The following is a 10,601-nucleotide window of genomic DNA, read 5'->3' as shown; positions in this document are numbered from 1 at the left end:
TCTCCCAGCCCTCACCTCTAGATCCTTTTCGGCTTCCAGGGAGAGGAAATCTCTACAAGAGTGCCTCAGAGACCCTATCAAGAAAGCTAGATACATGTGTGTAGCCAAACAAATCCTGTTTTTTGTTTTTACTAAAATAGGAATGTCTTTATTAGTTTTACTACTTACAAAAATAACATTTAAAAAGATAACTGGGACTTCCCTGGCGGTTCAGTGGTTAGGACTCCACGCTTTTACTGCCTAGGGTGCGGGTTCCATCCCTGGTTGGGGAAGGAAGATCCGGCAAGCTACACAGCACGGCCAAAAAGAAAAATAAATAAAAAGATAACCCCAAAGTGCTGGTTGTTGGCTGCAGACATGTTGGCACTTGGTACTACATGAACCACCCCAGCTCTGCATGGGGGTATGGGCACAAAAAGAGGAATTAGGTGGGCTGGGCCGCTCATGCACCTTTACCTGTCCTTCCTGGCTCGTCTAAGCTTATTTCCTTGTCCTCTCTCTGTCCTTATCAGAGACCCACCTGAAGGCTTTTCACCTGCCTGCGTGGTGGGGAGAGACTTCCTCTACTCCCAAAGGCAGGATAGCATGTTTTGGGGAACTAAAGTTCACTGGAACTACACTGAGAATGTTCTAATACTCCCGACAAAGAGGTTCCATTGGGCCCCCTGCTCAAAGCAACCACAAAGATGAAAAGCATGACATTTCAGATCTATACAAATCACCGTCTATTTATGCCCCATCTCATTCCGAAAAGAAACTTAGCTCTGAAAATTGTATCCTGTGATATGTGCCAGATTATTTTTGCACAAACACCTTTTATTTATTGTACAAATATTTTTGCAAAGGTACTGAAGATTTTTATTTATTTATTTATTTATTTATTTAAATAAATTTATTTATTTATGGCTGCATTGGATCTTCATTGCTGCGCATAGGCTTTCTCCAGTTGTAGTGAGCGGGCGCTACTCTTCATTGCGGTGCGCGGGCTTTTCATTGTGGTGGCTTCTTGTTGTGGAGCATGGGCTCTAGGTGCGCAGGCTTCAGTAGTTGCGGCACTCGGGCTCAGTAGTTGTGGTGCACGGGCTTAGTTGCTCTGTGGCATGTGGGATCTTCCCGGACCAGAGCTCGAACCACCCGTGTCCCCTGCATTGGCAGGTGGATTCTTAACCACTGCACCACCAGGGAAGTCCCAGAAGATTTTTAATATAATGATACATTCTTCCACCACCCCAACAAAGCAAAAGTTTTCTCTTTTTCTACCTTCCAAACGTGCCATCATAGTTTCAATTCTGTTTTCTGCTTCATAACTATTTGCCATGTTACTACATACATGGACTCTGTAATTATAATTTTTCCTGGAATGTAATATTACATCAACTAGATTTTGTCACCCTGGTAACAGCAGTAAAAGTCTTCTGGGAAACTCTTCATCCACCACCCCACTCCATGTGGTTCCGGTGGGTCGGTCAATCACAGCAACGTCCTCCTGGCCACCAGAACCAGATTCAGCCAATCACAGGATCCCATTCCTCTGGCCACAGAGACTGGCCCAGGAATGAGCAAATCACCCATGCCAGGATGTCCTGCCCTGGGTCTCTGGGAAAGGGCATCTTTCTCTTTCTTCCAAGGTCACAAAGCAGGAATAATATAAGTCTGCAGCAATCTGTGTCTTGGCCTCCCTTTCCCCACAATGGAGGAAACTAGTCAATAGTGAGAGAAAATGAGCCCCACACTGGAGGGAAGCAGAACCAAGAGATGGAGGGGGCCTGACATCATTTAAGCCCCTTGGACTGCTCAGTTTCCGGAGCCACTGAATTCCCTTTTGTGCTTAAGCTAGTTTGAGCTGAGCTTCTGTCACTTACTGTTGAAAGAATCTTAAACACTGTAATTCATTCTCGAGTGCAGGGCATTTGGGCAGCTTCCAGTTTTGGGCATTACAATTAATGCTGCAGTAAACATCTTTGTGAAAAACAAAACGAAATACTTTTGATGTAAAAATGATTAAGGGGAGTTCCCTGGTGGCCTAGTGGTTAGGATTCCGGGCTTGCACTGCCGTGGCCTGGGTTCAATCCCTGGTTGGGGAACTGAGATCCTGCAAGCTGTGAGGTGCAGCTAAAAAAATAAATAAACATTTTAAAAAATAAAAATGATTAACAAAGTAGCCCCAGAAGCTTCAAGGTGGTTGGTCTTGATTTTGCCCAAAGATTCTTTGTTGGAAGGTTGGAGGAGTCCTTAGGTCTTTCTATCTCACCCCTTTACCTCCACATCAGGTGGCTTCGACCCTCCTTCAGTCCTCCTTACGTCACTCACCTGGTTGTTAGGAAAATCAGGTAAAGTTTGGCCATGCCAAGAGGCAAGGCATGGGTGACCATCTGGGGAGACCATGGAAGTAGAGAAACAGTGAAGATGAGAGTAGGCCCATCTGGAGGACTGTGAAAGGGAAGCTTAGCTGATATGAAAAGAGGAGTATGAGGCTGGAGGAACATGTAGAGGCCACCCCACAGGCAACCAGACAGGGCAGAACAGGCACTGAGGTTTCTGAGCAGGCGGAGGAGTGGGTGGCAAGAGTTTTAACCAGTTCCCCACCCATCACCCCCTTCTGGTACCAGCACCTAGTTTTCTCTTGGGGACCCGCCCTTCCATCATTCTAGGTCCACATGGCCCATTCTGGGGGGAATGTATGGCCCAGAAGCAGCCAGTCAGCACATTTCCTCTTCCCTAGCTACTGAGATTGGCTCAGGGGTGAGCGTGTGACACAAGCAGGGACAAAGCTTAATTCATGCAAAAAAATCCCTTCCAATGGGAGAGGAGTGATGAAAGAAGTGCTGAGTCCCACTGGCCTCTGATAGGGCCAGGACATTGAACTCCAGTAGAATCCTTCACGGAGTACAAAACACCTAGGCCCTCTTTTCTGTCTAGAAAGCTATTAGGGGTAGGTAGCCTGCCTGTGGTGTGGGATAAATCAGGAAGCGGGCAGTGAGGAAACGCTGGCCTGCTCTGGGAATCCGAGCAGGTTCTAATCTACGTGAGGATAGAGGATTCTGTCCAACTGCCACCAGGTGGAGTGTGAGCACATCAGGTGTGGGGCCTGGCAGCCAATATGAAGCTATGGGTGTCTAGGCCACCCCAGGTAGAGGGGCAGAAGAGGCACAGCTCCATGCCTTCCAGGCCTCTGCATCGTTCACTCTCCCGTCTCTGTGGTTTCACCCCCTCTCTCAGACCTGGGGCCATCTTTGTGCTTCCCCTCCACTCCTTTCACACGTGTCTCAGGACATTCATACCCAGGGGGAAATAAAATGATAATAGCCTATGATAATCAACACAGCATGGTATTGGTCAAAAAACAGACACATAGATCAATGGAAATGGGCCAACACAAATACAGTCAACTGATATTTTTTCAATTTTTAAAAAATTGAGGTATAGTTTATTTAGTTTTGGGTGTACAACGTAGTGATTCAAAATTTTTATAGATTATATTCCATTTATAGTTATGATAAAATATTGGCTCTATTCCCTGAGTCAACCTATTTTTGACAAAGGAGCAAAAGCAATTCAATGGAGAAAGGATAGTATTTTCAACAAAACTTCCTGGAACAACTGATATCCATATGTAAAAAAGACACAGACATCATTCACACTCAAAAAAGATCATGGACCTAAATGTAAAATACAAAACTATGAAATTTCTAAGAGTATAGGAGATAATCTAGGTGACTTTGGGTTTGGCAATAAGTTTTTAGATACAACACCAAAAACATGATCCATGAAAGAAAAAAATTGATGTTAGACTTTATTATAATTAAAAACTTCTGCTCTGTAAAATACACTATTAAGAGAATGAAAAGACAAGTCATAGACTGGGAGTAAATATTTGCAAAACACTTATCTGATAAAGGACTATTATCCAATATACACAAATAACTCACACTCAACAATAAACAACCCAGTTTAAAAAAAAAACAGGAAAAAGGGCTTCCCCGGTGGCGCAGTGATTAAGAATCCACCTGCCAATGCAGGGGACACGGGTTCGAACCCTGGCCCAGGAAGATCCCACATCCACGGAGCAGCTAGACCTGTGAGCCACAACTACTGAGCCTGTGCTCTAGAGCCCAAGAGCCATAACTACTGAGCCCATGTGCCACAGCTACTGGATCCCGCATGTCTAGTGCCCATGCTCCACAACAAGAGAAGCCACCGAAACAACAAAGAGTAGCCCCTGCTCGCCGCAACTAGAGAAAGCCCGCGCACAGCAACGAAGACCCAACACAGCCAAAAATAAATAAATATTTTTTTTAAAAAATAAAAATTAAGGGCTTCCCTGGTGGCGCAGTGGTTGAGAGTCCGCCTGCCGATGCAGGGGACACGGGTTCGTGCCCCTATCCCGGAGGATCCCACATGCCGTGGAGCGGCTGGGCCCGCGAGCCATGGCCGCGGAGCCTGTGTGTCCGGAGCCTGTGCTCCGCAACGGGAGAGGCCACAGCAGTGAGAGGCCCGCGTACAGCAAAAAAAAAAAAAAAAAAAAAAAAAAAAAATAAAAAAAAAAAAATAAAAATTAAGCTTATTTTAAAAAAATAACACTTTAAAAGTTGTCTATCTGTAGGGCATCTGGATATTAAAAATGAAAGGCTTCAGCAGTGGTTCTAAAACTTTAGCACATATCAGAATAACCTAGATGGTTTGTTAAGCCCCTGTCAGGCCCCCACCTTCAGTGCAGGAGGTCTAGGATGGGCCTAGAGAATCTGCATTTCTATTAAGTCTCCAGGTGCTGCTGCTGTTGCTCCAGGGACTACACTTTGAGAATCACTGGTATAAACTCAAAGATTAAAACAATGATGAACTCCCATCCTATAAGTAGATAGGGTAGGGGGTCCTGGAGAAAGATAACCCCGCATGGCTTGACATAAGAGAAGCCATTTTAGGCCTAAGCCATTTTGTGATCTCAGCCTGGCCACAATGCTTGCCCTAGAACAGGTCTCAGTAATTAATGATCTTAGGGGAAAAAAAGAATGCAGGAACAAAGGAAAAGCATTCAAGAAGCAACAATTCAGTGATAAAACAGAGTCCTAGGTCCTCCTCAAGGGATATGCATAACAATCTGATCTTTTTAGTTGTTCTACCGGAACCAAGGTCCCCCATGCAGGTGGAGGTTGGTAAGTAACTAGGGGCTAAAACGCAGACTGGTGGGAACCTAATGATGTTAACCTTCTTCAGATGCTTGAGACTTCAATCAACTAAAGCTTGGACTCTAGCGACCTTCACCCCTATTCTATGCTGATTCCTCTTCTGCTCAATCCCCTTCACGAATAAGCAAACATCATCCAAACCCATTCACTAATATGCATGTATCCTTAGCTTAAAACGTCTCCAATTTTGCTGTCTCCAATTTTGCTGTTCGGGAGACACTGTTTTGGGAAAGATCCCCTGTGTTCTCCTTACTTACTTACAAATCCTTCCTTCTCCCGCTCTTTGGCTTGGTTGTGTATTTTGGCTCGACACTCACCAAGGGATGAATTCAGTTTTCTGGGTGTCAATCCCAGCCAGCAGATGGAGGCATTTGGGGAGCATTCCTTGGAAATTTTCAGGGGACCCTTTCAGAGCGTCTCCTGAGAAGCCCCGTTATCTGCTCCACCCCTCCTGCCTAACCCAGAGGCTCAATGATTTAGCAGTACACTGGGGAGATAAGACCCAGACTCAGCCCCCCAGCCCCGGGGGCATCCAAGAACTCCCAGAGTACTGGAGGACTCAGAGTAAACAACTACTAATCAAATGAGAAACAAGGGTAAATGCCTGAGGAGCAAAGCAGGATGGAAGTGGCTAAAAAGCTTCAAGGATCAGGAGATGAAGCTCAAGATGAAGAGTGATTTGGAGGTCACCAAAATAAGGGTGCAAGGACTTTCACCGGCAGTGGGAACAGGATACGCACGGGCACAGGGAGACTGGTGATTGAGAATCTAGAGAAAATGCAACACTTTCACTCAGGTTTGTGCAATAAATAATTATCATTCCCATTTTACAAAGGAGGCTCTGAGATGTTAAGTAGCTTGCCCAAGGCTGTCCAGCTGGTAAGCAGGAAGACCCAAACTGGAACTCCAAAGACCTCTAAGTTTGGTGGCTGCCTCACACAGAGCTGTGCCCCCTTGCCTCCTCCTCCTGCCCCAGAAGACATCCCCTATCCTCCTGCCACCTTTCTCCAAGCCTTCCCCCCTCAACCCCTTCCCAGCTAGCTTCCCTAGTCTCTTTCCTCAGAAGTTCTTGCGTAATTAACCATTACCAGGCTCACGAACTAGGACAGGAGGGAGTCCAGAGTCTCAGGACCTCTCCCACCACTTGCTGGCCCTGTGTAACCTAAGCCCAGGGATCAAAATCCCGTCTTACTTAGCCTGTCTGGTCTTCTCCCTGGTTTGCTGTGAGGATCAAAAGAGCGTAGGGATGTGACTATGTTCCCTCGCCATCCTTCGGGACCCCTTCCTCCGCGCCCGCAGCCACCACACCCCCGCGCTGGAACCTACAAATATTTTACCAAGCCTAAGGAGATCTGTCCCGTCCAGCAGGTGTGTCCCACCTGCCTCGCGGGAAGAGCCGCAGTTTCCGGGCTCTCCTGGCGCCTGAACCGAGAAGGGAGTGGACCTACAGTTTGGCAACCCCACCCGGCGATGACCCGGGATACAAGGCGAAGGAGGGGAGCCCTCCGCCCGCAAGAGCAACAGCCCAAAACATGCAGATGAGGGACCGCTGCCTCCGTACTCGGCCTCTGCGCCCGTCCAGTAACCCAGGGTCCAACCTCTCCTCCCCGCCAGTGATAAAACCTCTGCTCCCCGGGGACCCCTCCCAGCACTCCGAGTCCGCAGCCCAGGCACTGGTACCGGGGTGGGGAGAGTTAATTCCAATCGCCTCTCTGCGGATTCCGGAGGCCGGGTCGCCGAGAGCACCTCCCATTGGCCGCAGAGCCGGCTCGGCGCTGATTGGCTGAGGCTCTCGGCTAAGGCTCCCCATTGGGCGTCGCTCTCCAGTGATTGGAGTGTGGCGGCCCGGCCTCCGCAGGCTCCCTGGGGTGAAGCTGCTGCGGGCTCCGGCAGCTGCCTGAGGGCGCTCATACCCGGCCGGAGCCTCGACTTCCTTCCCCGATCCAGACCTCGTTGCTGTCCGGGGACGCCACTGGATCTTCTCCTGGATTTTCTTTTTCCTGCTGATTTTCTTTTTCCTTCCTCCCTGGCTCCGGTCTCCCAGCTCCGCGTTTCCCTCACCTATTCCCGGCCCCCATAGCCGGCCATCCTCAGCATCCCACCTGCCGCCCTCCTGGCTTCTGCCCCTCGACCTCAAATCCCTTGATTAACAAGCCCCTGTCATAACCTTCTCGCCAGACTCTCCTAAACTCATATTTCTTCTCTCTTTGCCATCTCCTGACCCCCAAATTCCAGCTAACCCTTGACCTCTTGATATTTGACCCTGACACTCTTGACTCCAGACTTCTGCATTTCTACCTCCTGCAGCCTGGACTGCTAGAACTGAGGCTTTCCCCTGATTTTCTGACTCCGTTTCTGAAGCTCATTTTAACTTTCTTGCCCCTGGGCCAGTTCCTGCTACTGCTGTCCCACCATGGACTTCTTAATGAGCGGCCTGGCAGCCTGCGGGGCCTGTTTGTTCACCAATCCCCTGGAGGTGGTGAAGACCAGGATGCAGCTGCAGGGAGAATTGCAGGCCCCTGGGACCTACCGACGACACTACCGAAACGTCTTCCATGCCTTCATCACCATCGGCAAGGTGGACGGCCTGGCAGCCCTGCAGAAGGGCCTGGCCCCTGCCCTCTTATACCAGTTCCTGATGAACGGAGTCCGGCTGGGCACCTACGGGCTGGCTGAAGCTGGGGGCTGCCTGCACACGGCTGAAGGCACCCTGAGCCCTGTCCGCAGCGCAGCAGCTGGGGCCCTGGCTGGGGTCATGGGAGCCTACTTGGGGAGCCCCATCTACATGGTGAGAAGAAGGGTCTTGCTTGGGGCCTTCAGGGCAGACCTTTGGTGTAGGGTGGGTGCCTGGGCCTTCACAACCTGATACTGAGGTTGGAAGTGGATTTGTGTAGGGGAGGGTGAGGAATTTGATTAACATACATCATTGAGCGTGGGGATCAGGGGAAGTCCTGGGCATTACAGAATTACTATCCCACAGTCTGCCCCTTTGAGTTAATCTGGTATCGGTGAAGGGTCAGGAAACTGAGGCCCAGAAAGGGGAAGTGACTAGCTCAAGGTCACCACAGCTGCTTGTTGCTAGGACTTGGCCCTGCTTAGCGCCCTTTCTGGAAAGACGTTGGGAGGCAATGAGTTCTGTAAAAGGAGAGGCAGTCTGGTCTCCCTCCCAGGGTATGAGATTCAGGGACAGTGACTTCTCCAAAGTCAGCTGGACACATGCCCCCCACAGGGCTTGGGGGCCAGAGAGCAAGTTTTGCCGATGACCTCTCACAACCTGCCCCAGAGTCTGATGGGGAGCCTGGTCATGATGGTGGCTGAAGATCCTGTCTGCCGGTCTGGGAGTAGGAGCTGGCATGAGAGGCTGGACACCAGGTCTTGCCTAACATGAACAGTCTGAGGAATTGTTGCCATTCTCCAACCTCTCCATCCCCGCCCCTTCCCCCAAGGGAAGAAGGATGTAGAGGGGGTCTTGCAGCGCTAGGAGAGCCATCCCCCGGGACTGGAGCCAAGGGACACAGTCTCACGCCCAATTTATTAAGTGGGAACAACAACAATTGTCAGATTAGAAGGATATTCATTGCTGAACACCACAGAGGAAGTGTGAAGGGGTCAGGCATTTGGCTGTCTGAGGTGGGGGGCTGGCCGCTGGGCCATAGGCTGTGATACTCTCTCGTCTCCAGGTGAAGACACACCTACAGGCACAGGCAGCCACAGAAATTGCTGTGGGGCACCAGTATAACCATCAGGTGAGGGTTTTCCAACCCACTGGCATCCCTGCCCATTCTCTTCCATTTTCCCCCAGGTTTCTGCCTGCACCCAACAGCTGCAACCCAGCCACGGCTCTGCCCAGCCCATCAGTTCAGCCCTACTCTGCCCCTGGAGTCCACCCAGACCCTCTTATCCCCATGTTCCCTGTTCCTCTAGCTTCTGCACCTATTTCTCTTGCCCCATTCTCCTGACCTGCTAATGTCCTCATTTGCATATACCCTGCCCTGTTCTGGGGTGGCAAGTGAGGGCCACATTCATGCTCTAAGCCCACATGGCACTGGTTGTCTAGACATCAGGTGCCTTTTATGGACCCATACTTGGCAGTGTTAAGGGGTGGCAGTCCCTGATGCCTGGGTGACTGAACACCACCCCCATGGTCTTTTCTCTGCCCCCCCTCCCCCAACCAGGGCATGTTTCAGGCGCTAATCAAGATTGGCCAGAAACATGGTCTGGTGGGGTTGTGGCGTGGGGCCCTGGGCGGCCTGCCCCGAGTTATCGTCGGTTCCTCCACCCAGCTGTGCACCTTCTCGTCCACCAAGGACCTCGTGACCCAGCAGGAGGTACTGCCTGGGAAAGGGGTGGGGCCACCCTGGGAATGTGGGCAGGGGGAGGGCAAGCTGAAGTGGGCTCAGCTTGAAGAGGGACAGTGCCAACATTCAATGTGAGGGAGCGGCAGGAGGGCTTGGGGGGATCACTGTCTCTTTACAACCTTCCCACAGTTCTGTCGTCACTTCCTCCCAGGTGTACCTGAGTCCTCAGGGCCTTCTGCTCTTCCACCTTCACAGTGTTATCATCGGTGGAGTGGAAGCTCCTTGAGTTACCAGCTCTCCACTGTACCCCCAGCGCAGGGCCTGGGCTTTCCGAGGGGCTGAATGATTGGCTGACTGACAGAGCTCTTCCTCCCTCCCCGCCTTAGATATTTCCACCCCAGAGCTGGAAGGTGGCTCTGGTGGCCGCCATGGTGAGTGGCATTGCGGTGGTCCTGGCCATGACACCCTTTGATGTGGTCAGCACAAGGCTCTACAACCAGCCCACAGATGCTCAGGGCAAGGTAAAGGAGTGCTCTGGTGTGCAGGCAGGCGGGGAAAGCCATGGGGTGAGGGAAGCAGATTGTGGGTGCAGGTAGAAAGCCTAAAATGCAGCCTGCTGAGGTGAGGCCCCTGGTGGACTCTGACAAACTCTGCTCTTCCTCTTCAACCTTTCAGGGCCTCATGTACCGGGGCTTGCTGGATGCTCTGCTGCAGACAGCTCGGATAGAGGGCATTTGGGGCATGTACAAGGGTATAGGTGCCTCCTACTTCCGCCTCGGCCCCCACACCATCCTCTCCCTCTTCTTCTGGGACCAGCTGCGCACACTCTACTACATGTATACCAAATAACAACAGCCACTCTTCCAACACTCCACCAAGTCGGCACTCCTTGGACTCTTCTGACTCCATTGTTATGACCTGGTGACTTCTGACTAGATGATCTTTCATCCATCAGAGGGGGACCACCAACCCCACTCCCCATCTGTTTTCTCAGGGTTGAATCACTACAAGGGATCGTTTCCCTCCCTTCCTTGGGTGTCGCTTTAAACCTTCCCTACCCGTACCCCTGTGAATTTCACACCCCTCTCTCAGGGCTGAACCAGTCACTGCAAAGTGT

General features: G+C 50.6%; 1 protein-coding gene across 2 annotated transcripts; it reads left to right on the top strand.

The window, feature by feature from the left end:
- The first annotated feature begins 7,059 nt into the window (after positions 1-7,059).
- Positions 7,060-10,581, top strand: SLC25A35 (solute carrier family 25 member 35). Of its 2 annotated transcripts, none has more exons than XM_081219146.1 (5): positions 7,060-7,974; positions 8,867-8,932; positions 9,362-9,514; positions 9,871-10,005; positions 10,301-10,581. In XM_081219146.1, exons 1-5 carry the CDS (start codon positions 7,600-7,602, stop codon positions 10,331-10,333), a joined length of 762 nt encoding a protein of 253 aa, XP_081075272.1. In that variant the 5' UTR covers positions 7,060-7,599; the 3' UTR covers positions 10,334-10,581. The 2 variants fall into 2 exon arrangements, with proteins under 2 accessions (XP_081075272.1, XP_081075271.1); XM_081219145.1 differs by having other exon boundaries at positions 10,160-10,581.
- The last annotated feature ends 20 nt before the right edge of the window (positions 10,582-10,601 follow it).

This window comes from Mesoplodon bidens, assembly GCF_964165515.1.
Source record: "Mesoplodon bidens genome assembly, chromosome: 19".
Classification (NCBI taxonomy): Eukaryota; Metazoa; Chordata; class Mammalia; order Artiodactyla; family Ziphiidae; genus Mesoplodon; species Mesoplodon bidens.
The sequence above is the reverse complement of the archived record's forward strand: the minus strand, read 5'-3'. Positions and strand labels throughout refer to the sequence as shown.

What these genes read in the sequence shown, in the direction of transcription:
- SLC25A35 (XM_081219145.1), top strand. Translation starts at nt 7,600, where the DNA reads ATGGACTTCTTAATGAGCGGCCTGGCAGCCTGCGGGGCCTGTTTGTTC. An exon ending in TGGGGAGCCCCATCTACATG is followed by an intron (nt 7,975 to 8,866) that starts GTGAGAAGAAGG and finishes TCTCGTCTCCAG; the next exon opens with GTGAAGACACACCTACAGGC. An exon ending in GGCACCAGTATAACCATCAG is followed by an intron (nt 8,933 to 9,361) that starts GTGAGGGTTTTC and finishes TCCCCCAACCAG; the next exon opens with GGCATGTTTCAGGCGCTAAT.